This window comes from Pseudorca crassidens, chromosome 19 (assembly GCF_039906515.1).
Source record: "Pseudorca crassidens isolate mPseCra1 chromosome 19, mPseCra1.hap1, whole genome shotgun sequence".
Taxonomy (NCBI): domain Eukaryota; kingdom Metazoa; phylum Chordata; class Mammalia; order Artiodactyla; family Delphinidae; genus Pseudorca; species Pseudorca crassidens.
In genome coordinates this window covers 14,626,698-14,646,412 of record NC_090314.1, presented here as the reverse complement: position 1 = coordinate 14,646,412, position 19,715 = coordinate 14,626,698, and the positions used below count along the sequence as shown (strand labels likewise).

The 19,715-nt window shown below is 48.2% G+C and overlaps 2 protein-coding genes across 4 annotated transcripts in view; both read right to left on the bottom strand.

The window, feature by feature from the left end:
- The window catches only part of TRPV1 (transient receptor potential cation channel subfamily V member 1), a 34,552-nt gene extending 33,952 nt beyond the window's left edge, over nt 1-600 (bottom strand). Inside the window, exon 1 of the mRNA XM_067717398.1 lies at nt 108-600. The gene's annotated coding sequence lies outside the window, so the exon portion shown is untranslated. The remainder of the gene's footprint in view (nt 1-107) is intronic.
- Nucleotides 601-733: 133 nt separating this feature from the next.
- Nucleotides 734-19,715, bottom strand: part of SHPK (sedoheptulokinase) — a 20,351-nt gene continuing 1,369 nt past the window's right edge. For 2 of the 3 annotated variants that reach the window (XM_067717418.1, XM_067717420.1), the window contains exons 2-7: nt 17,296-17,437; nt 11,452-11,635; nt 10,758-10,910; nt 9,321-9,496; nt 5,417-5,617; nt 734-3,190 (exon numbers count right to left, since the gene is read on the bottom strand). In XM_067717418.1, the coding sequence (XP_067573519.1) occupies nt 2,778-3,190; nt 5,417-5,617; nt 9,321-9,496; nt 10,758-10,910; nt 11,452-11,635; nt 17,296-17,437 (1,269 nt within the window). In that variant the 3' untranslated portion in view covers nt 734-2,777. The remainder of the gene's footprint in view (nt 3,191-5,416; nt 5,618-9,320; nt 9,497-10,757; nt 10,911-11,451; nt 11,636-17,295; nt 17,438-19,715) is intronic. The other variant, XM_067717419.1, reaches the window with a different exon arrangement.

Here is a 19,715-nt window from a genome sequence, read left to right as displayed (position 1 = left end):
TAACAAAGAAAGCGGGCTGGGAATCCTAGAGTCGTGATCTTACATAAGTTACTTAACGTTTTTGTGTTTCGGTTTCTTCATCTGTGAAATGGGGATAATACACCCACCTTCTAGGATTCTTGTGAAGATCAAATGAGTTCAAACAAGTGGAGTCCAGATTAGCTTCTAGTCCATTGTAGGTACTCAAAAAACGCTAACTTGGGCTTCCCTGGTGGCGCAGTGGTTGAGAGTCTGCCTGCCGATGCAGGGGACACGGGTTCGTGACCCAGTCCGAGAAGATTCCACATGCCGCGGAGCAGCTGGACCCGTGAGCCACGGCCGCTGAGCCTGCACGTCTGGAGCCTGTGCTCCGCAACGGGAGGGGCCACAACAGTGAGAGGCCCGCGTACCGCAAAAAACAAACAAACAAACAAAAAAACGCTAACTTTTGTTAGTAGCAATGGACTGAAACTTTCTAAGGTTTCTTTTTTCGATGTCGCTTGCATGAAGAATGAATTGCTTCTCCTTCTTGGCATGTGGGTAAATCTGTTATAGCGTTTATTTCATTCCCTAGTGAGGGGGATTCAACAATACATCACCGTGCCTGATAGAACACCCATCTCCTAGTAGATGCTTCATAAATATGATTCACCTGGGTCTATGCTGGGACTTCTCAGGCACAGTGTCTACCATGGCTGTAGCAGTCAGAATGAACTAAGTTATCCTGTGGTAACAAACAGCTCCCAAATCTCAGTAGCATCAAACATCAAAGGTTTATTTCTCAGTCACACTATGAGTCACTCGCTCTTTGGTGAGGGCTCTACACCACAATGCCCTCATGTGGGACCCAGGGCAGCAGAGCCTCCTCTCTGGGACACCCCAGGTCACTTACAGCAAAGGGAACAGAGTGTGGCAAATCTCACATTGGCTCCAAAGGGCTTCCTGCCTGGAAGCGACAAACTTCTGTTGACGTTTTACTGGCCAAAGCAAATCAGGTGGGGAAGTGCTAGCCTACCATGCGCTTAAGATCAGGGTATTGGCAAACAGCCCTAATGACCCAGCTCCTCATCTGAGGATCAGAATGGTACCTCCTGAGAATGAGAGCAGAAGCAACGAGTGGTTTATGACTTCAGGCTGGAGAAATGAGGCCCTGGCAGCTGTACTCAAACCCTTGCAGAGGCTCCAGGCCAAGTGCAATAGAAATGACAACAGGACCACCAGCTGGCAAGCTTGGACCGTGCAAGGCTTAGCCCTCAGAGGTAGTGTGGACATGCGGAAAGGGGACAGAGAGTTATGGTGCTTCGCAGGATACCCATCCAGCTCCTAATTTATATTTAGACTCTACCCACAGCATCCTGGGAATGCAAGACAGGCTGCCTCCCTGACATCGGAGGGCCAGTTCCTCCTGATGGACAGGGCTCTCTGCTATCCTTTGGCCCATCCCGAGGTGACTTCTCTCTCAAAATGATGGTGTCAACTCATTCTGGCCAAGAGAACAATTACATGACGTTCCTGAGTGATCTGCAGCTGCTTGTCCCGGCAGAACCATGGGGCAGGCAGGGCTTCTACAAATGATCCCCAGAGTTATGTCCAACCTCCCAAACCCTGTGGCAGCGCCAGATTTATAGTCTTCCCAATGCAGAGAGGTGTGTTTTACTAAAGGGACAAGGCTCTGGAAGAATGAACTTTAGTATCTGAAATTCAATCAGCACAGCCAGGCAGATTAAGAGTTTCAGACAACCACATAACGTGGCATTCACAAAGAGACATGACTGCTTCCCAAACTCACAGTCGCCCAGGTGCCTCAGAGTCAGGGACCTGGGATCACCCTTGGGAGTGTGGAAGTAGACACAGCAATGGTGGCCCTCTCCTGGAAGCCATTCCATGGTCATCCTACCAACCACGGGAAGGTTTAAGATGCTCTGGGATCCCTGCAGAGATGCCGACTCAAGTGGGATGTTTCTGCAAGCCAGGCACACATGGCGGGCCAGCAAGGCCCACACCAAGAGAAAGAAGAGCTGGGGCATTTGGGACAAGGGATTCTCTCTGCTTTCTCTCTAACAGGAGCATGCGCAGCTGCATCCCTTCCCTTGGAAGGCTTCCCAGGGATGCACAGGGGTAAAAACACACTGCTGCACAGACACACTCTTGGAAAAGAGTCTTGCTGGTGTCTGGTCAGACTCTTGGGAACAACATGCCTGAACGGTGGCGTTATGCAGCATCTGTCCCCTTGGCTGGTCATTCCACCCACATTTTCTTCTCTGTTCTGTGTCTTCAAGCCAGCTGTGTTGTGAGGAACCATGGCAGCCCCAAGCAGGCTCTCCTTGGAGGGGAGGTACATGGCAAGAAGGCCAGCACAGATCCCTGCATCTTCATCTCAGCCAGCCTGCATCACTGTCCTTGGGTCACCTTCTGCCCCAGCTAGCTGGCTGTGGCCAGAGAAGAACAAGATTGGGAAAGGGGCCTCAGGGTCACGTGGCACAATCCAGTAGGGAAGACTCTTCCAACAGTACATGTGACCCATCTTTCCCTTTCTCTCTGTCTATCCCACATCTACATTTGCAACCAGCTCTCAGGTGAGTCTCTTTCAGAAGGCACTGATTTGGGATCTGGTTGATGACTCCTGGCTGCATTATTAGAGTGTGCCCTGAAGATTGGTTCTTGGTCAAAATGATGGCCTGAGAATAAGCATTGCTTAAAACTGCCCACAGAGCTGTCCAGGAAAAGCATGATCCCAAGATAAGGAGAGGAACGTTAATTAGATAAACTTTGCAACAGTCCTTTGGCCAATGAGTGTGCTAATACTCCTGCTGGTTAAGGTTTCTCTGGAGCATAACCAGAGCGGCCCCTACAGCTGCATCCACATCCTGCCCATAGGACACTGGGAAGGGGAAAGCCCTCTGTACCTCCTGCTTCAGCACCTCGTTCCTGGACAGCGCACTCCCACTGCCGATCACCCGCTCCACGCCCCACTCTTGGAGCTGCTGAAAAGGAAGCATTGAGTGCAGGTTCTGAACGATGCCTCTGCACAGCGCCCGGGTCACGTGCCCCAAGGAGAGGTCAGAGGAGGAGATTCTGGTCACTGAGGCCAGCTGGTCTGGCAGGTGCCTCTCGCCCAGCACTGTTGGAGTGATGGTTAGGCAGGTGTCTTTCTGCTGTGCAGCAGCCTGGATCATGCGTGAGTACACAGTGGATTCTTCAGCCTCCAGGCCTGCCAGGAACAGAGAAGGCCTGTGTGAGTTCATGCACCCCCTCGCTGCAGGCTATAGAGTTACCAGGGGGCAAGGATAGGTTGACTTGCTGCCTCTCCTCACTGTGGCTGGCTGCTTCCCAGCTCAGGACTCAAATATTCTGGCTAGCTGTGCTCTGCTCCAGACCCCAGCCACCTTTCTCACTACAGACCCCAGCCCAATCTTCAAGGAGAGATCTCGTAAGCGCTGCTGTGAGTCCTTACCAATCCCACAGCTGTGGGACTCTTGGTCCTAAGTAGACCAAATGCATACACTGATCAGTAAGTATCATCACACCTGTTATTAGTGTCACAGGAATCCCAGGACCACAGTGCTGATCACAGTCTAGCCTGCCCCTCGGCAGAGGTTACGAACAACCGGTCTAGACCAGAGCTCAGAGTTGAATGTGCATGTGAATCACTCAGGGATCTTATTAAAACACAGCTTCTGATTCAGTGTGCCTGGGGTGGGGCCTGAGATTCTGCATTTGTCATCAGCTCCTAGAGGAAGCCAGTGCAGCTGGCCTGAGGACCACGCTTTTTGAGTAGAAGGTTCTAGATCAGTGCTTACCAACACTTGAGAGCATCAGGATCACCTGAGAAACTTTTATAAAATGCTGTGCTCAGGCCCCACTCCTCTCCCCCAAGCCAAATAATCAGCTTTTCTGGGGGTGAAACGAGGACATAAACATGGTTTTTAAAACTCCACGAGTATTTCCAATGTATGGCCAAAAGTCCCCAAGGAGTCTCAACGTCAGCACATTTAACTGATACAAACTCACCTATACACCCTCAGGAATGAGAAAGAAAAAAATATATTCTTTTCAATCAAATGAAACAATGTAGACATTTCATAGGAGGTTAAGTTATATAAACTACTAGCCTTCAAAGCACCCTCTGTTTCATCAAAATAAGAACCACGAAAATGTAAAAGACTTTTCTTTTTGAAAATCTTAGAGAAAACTTAAGTATTACGTACTCTTTCAGGGCTGAGCAAAACAGTCACTTCTGTATAAATAGAAACACCAGCCAACTCAGTAAACAGTCGACAGACTCAACCCAGTTGAAGAAGTATCTGAGTAAAGGGCTTGCCTGAAGGTTCTGATGACTGGTTCTGCATCTTTAAAACTTTTCTTGATTCAAGGCAAAACAAGATCAAAGTTCTGTTCTTTAAATGCAGCATTCCTGAGGGATTCCCAGCCAAGGGTGCAGAACTTACCCGCAATGCTGACACCCCCAGCCAGCCTGGAAGGACTGACGTGGGTCAGCAACACCTGTCTGCATGACCAGTATGAACTTCCCAGGTGCTCCCTGTGGCCTGTGCCCCACCTAGTTATTCTGTTCGATGTTTCCTGGAATGACCTGATTTTGAGCTCCTACAAGTGACCCATGCATCTGATAAGCATGATCTCCCTATTTCTAGACAGCTGGCCAGAAATTTCATTTCTACCCTAAGTACTTAGAAAGGGAACCTCTCCTGGAAGAAAGAGGTTACATCTTTCTCTGTAAATGCAGAGCAGAGGAAGGCCTGATCAATTCCACCCTGAAGAGAGCAGGAAGACGTCAGAGTTTCCAGGGACCCTTCCAAGGAAGGAGGAGAGGTGCTACTTTCCAGGAATAAGTGCTACCAGTCTTTTCACTCATTCATGTTTGATCATTTTATTCTTCGCTGTCTGTAGCCAGCAGAAGGCAAACCTCAAATGCAAGGTTACTGACAGAGAAAGTAATAGCGGGGCCAGGGAGAGCCAGGAGACTATTAGGATACTCCACAGTTAAGATTAGAGGAGAAGATGCGCCTCAAAAAAGAGAGTATGGGCTTCCCTGGTGGCGCAATGGTTGAGAGTCCGCCTGCTGATGCAGGGGACACGGGTTCGTGCCCCAGTCCGGGAAGATCCCACATGCCGTGGAGCGGCTGGGCCCATGAGCCATGGCCGCTGAGCTTGCGCGTCCGGAGACTGTGCTCCGCAACGGGAGAGGCCACAGCAGGGAGAGGCCCGCGTACCGCAAAAAAAAAAATAAAAAAGGGTAGGTGATGGCAGCTCAGAAGATGAAAGGCTACAAGCTCAGATCCCTAAGGACAGAGGGAATGTGCTAGAATCTGGCTGGGTCTGAGACAAGAATCTAGAAACTTACAGCACATTCAGCACCAGGACACTGCCACATAGAAAGGACAAGCAGAGAACACACCACTGTGTGGGCCACCCTTACCTAGATCCGCCATCCACTGGACCAGCATGTGGACGAACATGGCCAGCACGTTGCCCCCATTGAGGGATGCTGCCACCGCCAGGTAGGTCCTGTCAAAGTACGGGAAGTAGGCGACTGGAGCTGCAGGGTCTGGAGTCTGCACTGGCTGGAATCCTGAAGGCATGGAGGCTACCAGCTGCACCGAGGTGCTGATGTTGAGAACTGGATGTGGTCCAAAGAAAGCAGAGGTTAGGCCTGTTGGGCTAACTCAGAGGCCACAAGTCACAACAGGGTCGGAGAGTGTGCCACAAATTCCTGGATACTCCTCCTTTCAGGAGGAAGAGCCTAGTCCTCCACCCCTGAGTGTGGGCTGGACTCAGTGACTGGCTTCTAATGAAGAGAGTAAAGCAGAAGTGACAGTGTGTGACTCTGGAGACCAGGTCATAAAAGGGCACTGCAGCTTCCATCCTGATCACTTGCTCCAGGGGAGGCAGGTACCACGTCGTGAGCAGCCCTATGGAGAGGCCCACTGGATGGTTGCTGGCATAACTGACCCCATCTTGAGCCCATACGGTCCCTCCTGTCCCTCCGCTGACCCTACCCAGGACTGTACTAGGCGGTGAATCACTTCTCTGCCGTCAAGGGCTTTATAGTTAGTAGATATTGTTTAACAATGGTTAGGGCCAGGTGGCCTCTATGCTCTGTTAGTTCCCAAACTATGCTGACTTTTGCTGATGTATTCCCAGAGCCCATGAGACTAGTTACCCATTCAGTTATCTTAACTTAGGAGTGTATGTCCTGTTTCCAGGCACCCACCTCATGTCCTAGGTTAGCTATAAAACTGTCCCAAAGGCCCCTTGGTGGTGCAGAATGCAGCTGCCAATGCTTCCAGATCATTGTCTGCCTGATCCCACTCTGTAAGTTACCCTAAAATAAACTGACACATTGATTATACAGAGCCGCCTGCCTCATTTTTCAGTCGCAAGATGCAGTCTCAGTTCGGTGGGTACTTTTCATTCCCTCCGTCCTCCAACACCTACAAGGAGCTGAGGCCTCCTGCCAAGAGCCACATGAGTGAGCTGAGAAGTGGATCCTCCAGCCCAGTCAAGCCTTCAGATGACTGCAGCCCCAGCCGACTGACAGTGTGATTGCAATCCAGCCACACCTAGACTCCTGACTCTCAGAAACTGTGTGAGATAATAAGTGTTTGCTGTTTTAGGCTACTAAGCATTGGAGCGATTTGTTACACAGCAATAAGCTACTATTCACAGAGAGGCAGACCTCAGCCCAAGTGTTTTATTCTTTGGGAGGTTTCATTCATTTTTGGTGGGTACCACCTCCTTCTCATTTCCAAGGTGTGCTTCTCAACCTCCCTCCACCAGCAGGGGGGACGCTCCCAGACCTAGAACAGAGGGGATGCTTTTCTCCTCTAGATGGAGGCCAGAGCCTACAGACTGTCCCAGGAGTCTCTCCTCCATTTCTCACGAGACCTGGCCAGAAAGCCTGTTCCTCTCAGTCTGTTGGGGCTAAACTAACTGAGGTCAGGATCCAACTGTCCTACCTCCTGGGAGGCAGAGGCAAGGAGAGTGAAAACAAGTCTCAGAAAGTCAATAACCTTGACTTCCTGCCACATCAAGACTTTCACCATGACGATAAACCAGAAGCATCATGCCCTCCACCTATCCCCTCGGGGGGAAGTGTCAGTGAAGGGGGCCGACCAGCCTTGCCCATGGACACCGCACAGCTGGGCACAGGCCAGCGGCCCCAGTCTAGAACCAGAGACCACAACCAGCTCAGTGAAGATGGAGCCTAAAGCTTAGCTTCTTCCCATTTGACCACCATCTAGAAAGGACATTTATATCCAGGCACATGACAGCTCTCTGTGGAGGGAACAGCCTAAGATTTGAAGACTACCAGGTAGGAGGAAAGAGCCAGGCTCTTTATAGGCACCATCCCAGTGCATCACGACAACGGCCCCATGAGAAAGGCATCATCATCCTCATTTTGCATGATGACAAGGGCTCAGGGAGAAAATTCAGGAGAAAAAGACGGGGTTCTTGACCTTAAAAGATTTTATCACATATTTGTGCAAACAAAAGTGGCAGAATCTGGATATATGTATATGTATAACAGATTCACTTTGTTATACACCTGAAACTAACACATTGTAAATCAACTATACTTCAATAAAAAAAAATTTTTTTAAGTGGCAGAATCTCAGCTTTCCCTCTCACCTAATCTTGAATTAAGAGGAATTACTACCAAAAACAAAACAAAAAGTCACTTGAAATTTTATTTTTTAAGAATGTACTAAAATAGGAATAAACTACTGCTTCAGAGGATAGTGCTGGTCAGAGTTTTTAAACTCAAGGTTAAATTGTAATAGTTCTAACTGATGGAGGAAAAAAAGATGTGATGACAAAGAAAATCCGAGTAAGATGAATGACTTCTCTGTTCCCGTTGATAACAAGGCGAGGCTCTCAAAGTGGGCCCACTCAGCCAGGCTGCCCTGAGGATCAAATGAGACACACAGCCTGCAATCACCCTGCTCGGGGAAGCAGACCCAAAGTCTACCCCAGCCCCAGGAGGGGCCAATGGCAGCCCCCAGGCCATATCCAGCCTGCCATCTGTTTTTGTATGGCCCAGGAGCTAAGAAAGTCTCTTCCATTTTTTTTTAAATGATAGCTTTATTGAGATGTAATTCAGAAAATTCACCATAAAATGCACCCTTTTAAAGTGTACAGTTCTGTGCTTTTTAGTATATTCACAGAGTTGTACAAACATCACTGAGACCTAATTTTAGGACATTTTCACCACTCCAGAAAGAAATCCCATACTGGTTAGCAATCAACCCCGTGTCCCAGCCCTAGACAACCATGAATCTGCTTTCTGCCTCTACGGATTTGCCTGTTCTGGACATTTCACAGGAATGGAATAATACACTATGTGGCCTTTCACTTTCATTCACATGTTATAGCATTTTAGCTCTGTGGATACACCACATTTTTAAAATCCATTTATCAGTCGATGGGCATTTGGGTTGTTTTTACATTTTGGCTATTATGAATAAGGCTGCTAGGAGCATTTGTGTACAAGTTTTTTGTGCGGACATGTGTTTTCAATTCTTTTGAGTATACACATGGGAGTGGAATGGCAGGGTCCCATGGTAATTCCACGTTTAACTTTTGAAGAACTGCTAGACTGTTTTCCAAAGGGACTGCACCATTTTACAATCCCAGTAGCGTGTTCTTACCTTTTTAAAAGGTTGAAAAGAAATGAAGAGGAGAAGAATATTTCATGACACATGAACATTTTATGAAATTCACATGTCAACCTCTCTAAATAAAGTTTTATTGGAACACAGCTACACCCACTCACTTATGCATTGGCTATGGCTGCTTTCCTGCCCCAACAGCTGTGAAGTAGTTATGATAGAAACAAAATGGCCCACAAAGCTTAAAATATTTACAATCTGGCCCTTTACCCTGCCCTGGATTGCTGTCTCCCCTTCACTGTGACTCTCTTGCATGGAATACAGGGACGTCTGCGCTTCTACTCAGATCCGAGGAACTTTCATTGACAAACACACAATAACAAAACCCCTAACCTATTGAATAATAATCTATTTTCTTGGTCTTGGAGACACATAGAAACCAGCCAACTAGAGAGAGTCATTTCCCTCACCTGTCTCTAGAGAAGAAAGGCACAGACTGTGGTCAGGATAGAAATTGCCCTGCTGAATTGTATGTAAGCTCCCGGGGCAGGGGCTTCACCTGTAGGGATGAGGGTGTTTTTCATGTTTTTAACATAATGGTCAAGAGGACGCTGCGACTGCTGGCTATGGGTGCCCCTCGGACCCTGGCACAGAGCTGGGGCTTAGGAGGCCCCAGTAGAAGTCTGAGGAGAGAACCAAAGACAGACTTACCTGCGTCTGTCCTTTGGGCCATGCAGGAATAGACAGAGGCCTGCAAATCCCCCAAGGCCACGCCCACCTGCGTCCCCTTTGGGATCTCAAACCAGGCCCGGGAAGTTCTGCCTGCCACGTTGCCAGGCTCGGTGACGTCCGGGAGTAGGTGGACGGGAAAGCCTGCGTCCCTCAGTCTGCAAACCAAAAGTGGACAGCATATCTACCTGGTGCTTGGTTTTCTGTTTTCTGTTGTTTCCAGGAAACTCAGCAATGGAAAGCGCGATAGGATACACATTCAAGAAGGGAGGGCAGAATCCAGTGTTTTCACAGAGCGTCTCTTTGGCTTTTTTTAAACCATGAGGAAAAGCCTTGGGTTATTTAAAGAGTGAACCCTGGCTTTCAAGAGCTTGGGATGGGCCTCTTGGAGAAGAACACAACCAGTTTGAGCAGAGGTAGTCAGAAGGGACTGGATAAGAAGCAGATTTCATCGGCATCCAGCCTCCTGCATTTGAAGGGAGAGCAAACACTGTGCAAAGGGAGGAAGCTGGAGTTTTAGAGCAAAGTCACAGCTGGTTAGCACAGGCCAAACCAAAGTCAAACCCATCAGTCTCCTGAATACCAAATGCATCCATCACTCGCGGTTAGTGAACATGGGGCTGCCAATTTTATAAAACATGCTGGAAAGTCCTTTACCTGAATTACCAGGTGCTTTTTGTTTTATTACAGAGCTCAGAATTTGGACCCTGAAGGCAGTGAACTTATAGGGCACTGGACTGCTGGACCTGAAAAGGCAAATGATTGCTTAAAGGGAACTTAAAAGGCATCCCTTAAGCCTACTACTTCCATTTCTTAACCTTATTTTAAAATACATTAGGGTGGGGGAGAGAGATAGCTAGGGAATTTGGGATTGACATGTACACACTGCTATATTTTAAATGGATAACCCACAAGGACCTACTGTATAGCACAGGGAACTCTGCTCAATATTATGTAACAACCTAAACGGGAAAAGAATTTGAAAAAGAACAGATACATGTATATGTATAACTGAATCACGTTGCTGTACACCTGAAACTAACCCAACATGGTTAATCAACTATATTCCAATATAAAATAAAAAGTTAAAAAAATAAAATAATATGTTAAAGAATGGATGTTGTTCTTTGGAATCTACGGGCTGGCTCAGGGCACAGAAAGAACTGGGGAGCCCACCCTAGGTCTGGGCAACGGTGGAGGAGCAGGCAGCATGGTGTGGTGGATGGCGCCCCTCCCCAAGAACTTCACTTACAGTCAGGCCCACCCATGCCCGGGGACTGGAACAGGCTGGAGGGTGTTGGAACCTGACCTTGGCCTCGTGGAATCCTCCATTATTCCCAGATGGGAAAGCCCCACTGAAGCTCCCGCTTTAGAGGTTCTGCCCTTCAGCCTCAAGCCAGCCTGCACAGTTATACTCACGTCTCCAAGTTCCAGCTTTGGCTCCTGGTGTTGAAATATCCCCAGCTAGCGGCATTCTGGTCGGACATCAGGGGTCTTGTCAAGCCACACAGCATGGCAACCACATAGTCGTGAATAGTGCCAGCTGCATCGTAGGACTTCAGGAACTCTGGGCTGTTTTTCATACCCCAAACAATTCAACGTGGTTTAATATTGACTTGAAAGCATGTGCTGCACCTAACTGTGGGCGGTGTGGACTAGACATGGCATAGCTGGGTAGCAGCCAGAACCGCACAGGCTGTGGATCCCTAGCAGCGGAACCTCCCAACCCCTCCAAGCCAAGCTGGCCAGAGTCAGCCTTAGGGGAGGGTACTCCTAGGAGGACACACCGTGCCTGGGAAAGCAGGACATCAGCCGTTCTCAGCAGCCCTGATCCCACCGTGAACCCATCCTGTGATCCTTGGCAAGTCCCTGGCCCTCTCGGGTCTCTTCTTTCCCCCTCCAGGTGAGAATCAGATTACCAATAAGAGCCCTCTGCGAAATGAAGCAGTGGTAGACCAAGTCTAAGTCTTGTGACTATACCCTGTGCTGGGCCACACTCACTGAGGGACAGTCCAGCACGTGGAGTGATGCTGGCCAGCTAGAGGTACAGCTCCCTAGCCACTCTCGTTCCCCTGCAAATCTGTCACCCAATTCAAACAACAGGTGTCCGTACCTATTTTTCAAAAGCCAGAAGATGGTTGCGCAGCCAAACCCCGTGGCCACACTGAGATGAGACTCTGGCCGGGGCAGAGAAGCCAGGAACTTGCTGCCACACCGGCCATCCTGCCACGTTACTAGGTGGCTCACGGCTCTGGGCTCGAACACAGGGGCAGCCCCTGCCTCTGTCCATTCACAACCTGGAACGAAGGAGATGACCAAAAATGGAGAACTGGCACCAGCATGTCCTTGAGACTACTCTGCTAGTGAGGTTATAGGACAGACTTTATCACCCATGACAATGCTTCACTCACACTCAGGGGTTCTGGCCAGTACCCAGAAGAGCAGGGAGTGGATGGACCTAGAGATTGTCATACTGAGTGAAGTAAGGCAGACAGAGAAAGGCAAGTGATATCATATGATATCACTTATATGTGGAAGCTAAAAAAAAAAAAAAAGAGGTACAAATTTACTTATTTACAAAACAGAAATAGAGTCACAGATGTAGAAAACAAACTGATGGTTACCAGGGGGGAATGGGGTGGGGGAGAGATAAATTGGGAGATTGGGATTCAGATATACACAATGCTATGTATAAAATAGATAACTAATAAGGACCTAACTAATAAGGACCTGGCGGTCCAGTGGTTAGGACTCAGTGCTTTCACTGCTGAGGGTCCAGTTCGATCCCTGGTCAGGGAACTAAGATTCCACAGGCCCCAAGGTACGGCCTTAAAAAAAAAAAAGAAAGAAAGGAAAGAAAGGACCTACTGTATAGCACAGGGAACTCTACTCAATCCCTCTGTAATGACCTATATGGGAAAAGCAGCTAAAAAAGACTGGATATATGTATATGTATAACTGATTCACTTTGCTGTACAGCAGAAACTAACACATTGTAAATCAACTATACGTCAATAAAAATCATTAAAAAAAAAAAAAAAGAAGAAGAGCAGGGAAGCGGTCACAGATAATATGCACCTGAAGCTTACTAAGTTTCACCCAGGAAGAGGGAGTAAGCTGGGGATGGGGTGGTCCACCCTCACTATTACGTTTCTGCCTAAAGCTGGGATTCTTATCCCAGCCCTAAAGCTGGAAATCTGAAGCTTTTTCTTCAACCCTTTTATCTGCTTCCAAAACTCTTTTGACCCTTTTTCTTCTTTTTACTTTTAGGACTATCATCTTTATTTTGTTTGTGTTATAAAATAAATACGAAGTTCCTACCATGTACCAGGTATTGTTCAAAGCACTTTAAAAATATTAATTTTTTTAATCTACATATTAGCCTTACAACATAGGTGTGATATTTATCCCCATTTTCACATAAGACATATAAAACTCAGAGAAGCTTTAAAAATCTTGTCAAAGATCACATAGCTACTAAGTGATAGAGGCAGGATTCAAGTGCAGGCAGTCTGTTCCAGAATCTGGCCTGATGGATATCCTTTCTCTCACTTTCTTCTTTTTTTTAGCAAAAATAATAATAATAATAATTTAAAATTTTTTAAATTATACAAATGATAAGTGAATGCATTCTCAATATAAAATATCCAAATATTACAGATAAAGCAAAAGGCCTGCTTGACCATCCCCATCAGAGTCCCAGCCCCCTTCCTGTCACTGTTAGCACTTGTAGAGTTTTTTTGGGTTTTTTTATTTTTTGGCCGCGCAGCACGTGGGATCTTAGTTCCCTGACCAGGGATCGAATCTGCACCTCCTGCACTGGAAGCGCAGAGTCTTAACCACTGGACCGCCAGGGAAGTCCCGTTGTTGGGTTTTTATACTCACACAACATACTCTCTTTGGTTTGGTTGATTTGGGCTGGGTTTTATTATATTTTGGTTTTGTCTGTTTTTTAAAAACAAACAGTACTATACTGTATGTATTTTTTTAGTGGTTGTTTTTATCATCCAGCAACATGTCCTGGAATTCTTTCCACATTAGTACATGTGAGTGCACCTTATTCTTTTCAACTACTGCATACCATTCTACAGCGTGGGGTACCAACATTTATTTAACCACTCCCCCATGAGGAAACGTCACAGTTTTCACTACAATAAACAAGGATGCCATGAATGACCATGATTATGCCTCTTTTGCATATACATGTTAAAGTCCTTTTCCTGAACAGATTTTAGGTAGTAGGGCCACTGAGTCATAGTAACTCTTATTTTTACAGTGTATAATTTAAAAGCTTTATCCTCACCCCCGGCAGTTAGCAAATGGGTTTCATATTAGTTCAGCTGGAAGTTTTCTTCCTGTAGTTGCTATAACTCTCTTATTTTTTTTTTTTTTTTTTTTTGCGGTACGCGGGCCTCTCACTGTTGTGGCCTCTCCCGATGCGGAGCACAGGCTCCAGACGCACAGGCTCAGCGGCCATGGCTCACGGGCCCAGCCACTCCGCGGCATGTGGGATTTTCCCGGACCGGGGCATGAACCCACGTCTCCTGCATCGGCACGCGGACTCTCAACCACTGCGCCACCAGGGAAGCCCACCAAACACCCTGCCAAACTGCCCTCTGAAACGGCCAAGCTAATATATACTACCAGGAGTGATATTTTAAAAAACCAATTTTCCACCCCCTTTGCCAACTCTTGACATTCTCAAACTGCTTTCTTACAATCCAGTGGGTGGAAAATGATTTCTCGTTGTTGTTTTCCTCTGCATTTTCCTAATTCCTAATGACACCGAGCATCTTTTCATATGCTTATTAGCTATCTGTATTTCCTCTTCTAGGAATTGCCTGTTGGTTTCCTCTGCCCATTTTTCCACAGGGCCATTGGTCCTTTCTTTGTTCTTTATATGCACCCATATTCGTCCTTTGTCTACTATATACTAGTGAATAATTTCTCCCTGTCTGCTGCTGGCCTTTTAGCTTGATTTTATGATCCCCACTTCTCTCCTGCTATTACTGAGCCTGAAAATGGAATGTGGAAACTGGTGTAACCACAGGCCTCTCAGAAGACACTAGTCACTCCCTCTCTTCTCCAATTGGCGCCCTTGTGGAAGCACTTAGCTCTCCGCTCAGGTTACTGGTGCCTGTCTGTGTTGACTGCCTTGAGCGAGCCCTGGAAGACGAGGGCTGCATCCTGTTTCTATGTCTCCCGCGGGGCCCAGCACAGAGCCTCATATATTGTAGGTCCCGAAACCAAACTGAATTACAGCCGCTATGAAAAGCAGAACGACTTGATCTCAAATATGATTTCACTCACTCTGCTAAGCAGGTATCATCGTCAAACAGTGGCTCTCCTTCCCAGAAACTGAAACCAAAACAAGAAGGCATGCAGGTGGGCCCCATGAAATATTAAGCAGCTCTCTCCACCGATGTGGGCGATGGTTTGTGTGGTCGTTACAGAGGCCAGGAGACGGGCAGAAAGGAAGGCGTGTGACCGGAGCACAATCATTAGATCTCTGCTGTCCTCTTTGGGAAGGGTTTTAGTATCAAAAGGACGTTTATTCTTGTTACTGCAAAATTAAGGAGTTTAAAAACTTTTACAACCTAGACTCCCCCTGAGAGTTCAGCTCTAACACCAGAACTGGCCTTTCACTCCTGCTGGGGATTGGAGCCGAGCAGCTCCCGTGGTCCCAGCTGGCCTGACGACAGGCAGACAAAGGGAGAGGAGGAGGGGGAGAGCCTGGGTGGGCTTCGGCAGTCACCCAGGCCCCCCCTGGGGACTGATCAAAGGATGCACCACCAGACCCCTGTCAAGCCACCAAGAGGCAAGTCACCACTCACTTGGCCCAGGGGAATCGGAATCACTGATCCTCTAGGCAGAGGAGGGGTGAATCCAATGTCCAACCTCCTTAACTACAGCCTCCACCCCGCAAAGTAGCCATCCATACTACGCTTAAAACACCTGCAGTGAAAAGTTGATAGTTTTGAAGCTGGGTGATGGGTATGTGTCAGTTCATAATGCTGTTCTCCCTACTTTTATGTCTATGTCGAACTTTCTATAATTAAAAAAAAAATTTTTTTTAACACTTGCCGTAACAGGAGCTCATAACTTCCTACAGGAGTCTAATCCTGCCTTGGACATTCTGTTGGGAAAGTCCTCCCTTCATTGAGCTAGTGTGTCCTCCTGTGACTCTGGTCCTCCTGGGAGATTTTCAAAGTTCAGTGTCTGAAGTCAGACAGACTTGAGTTCAAAAGCTGGAGTCACGGGACTTCCTTGGTGGCGCAGTGGTTAAGAATCCGCCTGCCAATGCAGGGGACACGGGTTCGAGCCCTGGTCTGGGAAGAACCCACATGCTGTGGAGTAACTAAGCCCGCGAGCCACAACTACTGAGCCTGCGTGCTGCAACTACTGAAGCCCGCGCTCCTAGAGCCCGTGCTCCGCAACAAGAGAAGTCCCCGCTCGCCGCAACCAGAGAAAGCCCGTGCACAGCAACAAAGACCCAACGCAGCCAAAATAAAGATTAATTAAAAAAGAGAAAAGCTGGAGTTGCTACTTGCTGCCACATGACCCTGAGCATATTATTTTATCCTCTCTGAACCTCCAGGTCTCATCTGCACAAGAGGGAGAGTAATGTAACCCATGTCATAAGGGTGTTGGGAAAATTCAATGAGATCACACAGGTAATATACTTAGCTCAGCACCTGGCATGCGAAGTGCTCACTGCTGTTTTCCTGGCTTAATACTCCTCCTAGAGGCCAAACAGAACAGGCCACCCACCTCTGCACTGTGGCAGACCTCCTGAAAGAATACGACCAACTAAATGATGCTTAGCAACTGTGCCCATGAAAAGGATGTGCCCTGGAATGGAAAAATCACAAATATCTGTGATTATGTTAAACAACAAAAACTATGCCTAAATTCAGAAGAGTTTCCTCTGCGTCTTGGAATCTACAGCTACACTAATCTCTTGGTTGTTGGCACTGATGCTCCAAGGCACTGGCACAAAGAAAGAGGAGGCTGTGGAAAGTCCACTCCACTGAACCCAACAGAGAATCAGAGAGAACTCACTCTTCTCCTCTCCCTGTTCATGAATAACGTGTGAGTGGACAGTTCACTTCATTACCTCCTTTGAACAGGACAGGATGTACACAAAACGCAAGAGGCAGCAGAATAACCTGACCCTTCACAGAGAGCCCTTGGCAGCCCTCTTCTGGTTCCAGGGGAGGCAGGAGATAGAAGGGCCCCAGGCTGAGCAGCTGGAGTCTGTCCCCTGCGGACAGATACTCCAAGATGAAGGTAATAGCGGAGCGAAGCGTTAAGGGCTGTCCAGATAAAAGATAAAGAGACCACATATTCCTCATTCTCAAGATCAAGGAGCCCTTCCCAAGTACACGTGCACAGAAAGGCTCCTCGGGGGTCAAAAAGGGAAGGGGTGCCACTCCATAGTAGGTGATGTCAACCTACCCGTAGGCCTCTTTGCTAGAATCCATCTTGCCTAAGAGATGTGCGCACACACAGGGGAGGACCCTGAGATAAACCAAATACGGACTCAGAGCCAGTCAAAGCAAGAGGATTGGCCAAGGGAAATCAGAAGAAATGCCCCATATAAGTGATTCAAACTACCACGAGGGCGCGAGCCTCTGAGAGCCTCTGCCCCTCTGAGCCTGCCTGTGTGTCTATACACACGTACCCTTTTTCCTCCTAATAAACACTTTACTTGTTTCACTACTTTCTGTCTCTTTGTGGAAATTCATTTCTACAAAGCCGACGGGCTAGAGTCTTATCACTGGCCGCTGGTCCCTGGTGGTCTAGTGGCTAGGATTCAGCACTCTCACTGTTGCAGCCTAACTTCAGTCTCTGGCCAGGGCAACCAAAACCCTGCTTCAAGCCGCTGCAGGCCGAGGCCACCTGAGATCACAGGGTGACTGTTAACAGCACGTGATCACCCCCAAGCTCAGCATACCTTGGCCTGTTTTCCAGAACATGACTCCGTGCATCTGTCCTGACACTCCGATGCCACAGACCTTGCAGAGCTGCTGCCGGGGAAGGGCAGCAAGGCACTCGTGGAGGGCCTGGATGATTCTCCTCACATCCTGCTCTTGCCCCTGGAAACAGAACAGGATACGTTGGACAGAGGTACACACACAGGCAGGGGAAGGAGGGCAGAGGCGCCAGGGACCTCCTGGGTGGTGGCTGCCCACCTAATTCCACCGAGGTCACTTCCAGGACCTGCTGAGGGGCCTCAAGGAGGGGATATGGGCCTGAGGGTTCTCCACCACCTCCAGCGGGGCCTGGAGTAGGAACGTGGTGGGCGAGGTCCCACTTCTCCCTTCACAGATGAGGCGCTTCTGTGGGTTAAGTTCAGCCAATGGCCTGGGCTCTGCCCGCTGCTGTGGAAGAGTCTGAGCTGAGAAAAGCACTGCCCTGCCCTACAGGAGCTTACTGTCCAGCAGGACAGGAAAACACAAGAAAGACCATGCTGCAAGAAGAAATAAGGCAAAGGTCTTTGGCAAGGCACATGAAGCACTGGGGTAGAGGAAGGATGGAACCCAGCAGGGAAGGTGTAGGCAAGAAAGGCTTCCTGGACTAAAGCACCTGAGGACCAGCCCTAATGTTTGCTCCAGTTCATCCATCTGGCAAACATTTCCCGAATGCCCTGAGGGCTTGCATGTGTTCCGCGGGCAGTGAAGGCCTCCCCTCCTTGGAGTTAAGCCTTTATTTGTCAGCCTGCTGGCCTCGGGCTGTGGCAGTTCTTGGCTCCAAACAAACATGATAGAAGGAGTAGAAAGAAGAAAGGCGAGGAGGGGTAGGGCTGGGGAAGGAGAGGAGAGGGAACACAGAGCATTTCGTTGAGGAGGCAACCCTACATCCTAACAAGACTCTTTATGCAGGAGAGACTACAGTAGAACTGAGCGGGCAGTAAAAGATGGGGCAGAGAGGAGGTGCATGGCTATGCGTGATCCCCCAGGAGGGAAGAAATAAGACAGTGGGCAAAGGAAGAAGGAAGCAGGGAAGAGGCATTTGTTTACACCTGCCCTGTCCAACACGCCAGTCATCAGCTATACACAGCTAGTCTGAATTGAAATCTACACACCAGATTTCAGATTTAGTACGAAAAAAAAAAGCACAATATCTCATTAATAATTCTATATTGATTATTACATATGGAAATGATATGTTTGGATCCATTGGGTTAAAATAATAAGCAATGAACCTTAATTTTATGGTTCCTTTTTACTATTTTTTGATACGGGCACCAGAAAGTTGAAAATTACACGTGTGGCTCACATTTGCACTGCACAGTGCTGGTTTAAAGAGTTCCCACGTGGCATGAACCCAGATGGTACATGAACGCAGGACAGAGGAGCTGCTGTTTAAAATGGGCCTAGGGTGGGTGAGCTGTGTAGGTAAGGACAGCGGAGGAATGAAACAGGCCAGAGGGGAGCGAAGGCAAGGAGGCACTCAGTGTGTGGGGAGTTTTAGTGGTGAGTGTGATGGGGGAGCAATTCTTGGACAGACAGTGGATACACCCACAATGTCACAGGAAAGGCGCTGCCCCCATTCCTTGATTCAGAATATCAAGTGGTCTACATTCAGATCAGATGCTAGAAATTCAGATTTGAAAAAAGAATTTAGGAACTCATTCAACCCTCCTCCCCCACACCCCTTTTTACAGATGGGGAAACTGAGGCCCAGACAGGTAAAATTCATAACACAGAAAGGGTCACAGAGCTTCCCTCAAAAATCTTGATATTTTAAAGTTGCAAAGAGCTAAAAGTCTGACCTTCCACAAAGCTGCCAAAGTTGACCGTGGAGTACACAATGCTTCTAAAGAGTGAGAAATATGGACATGAGGAAAGAACAGAGCCACCAGGCGTTTCTATGGATCAGTAGTGTTTACCCCAGGGATGATTTTTGTCCCCTCGGGGGCATTTGGCAATATGGAGGCATTTTTGGGTGTCGCAGCTGGGAAGGAGGGTTCTACTGGCATGCAGTGGGTTAGAGGCCAGGGATGTTGCTGAACATCCTACAACGCACAGGACAGCACCCCACAACAAAGAATCATCCAACCTCCAAATATCAACAGTGCCAAGGTGAAGAAATCCTGCTATAGGCGAACTTACAACAAGGCTGTTTGTCCCAGAGCACAACACACATGTGGAGGATGCAAGGGGGGCTATTACCGGCCTCCCCTAAACCCCCCCCTTAGGCAGGTGTGGAGCACTGGGCATGCCTGTAAACACAGAACACTGTGCTGGACACTGGGGGAAGTGGGGAAAGTAGTTTTCAAGAAGTGGCCCTATTTCAAGAGAAAAGGGCACTGCCTAAAACCCACCCCTGTAATCGCAGCTCTGCTGCCTACCCCCACAGGGTCAGAGCTGA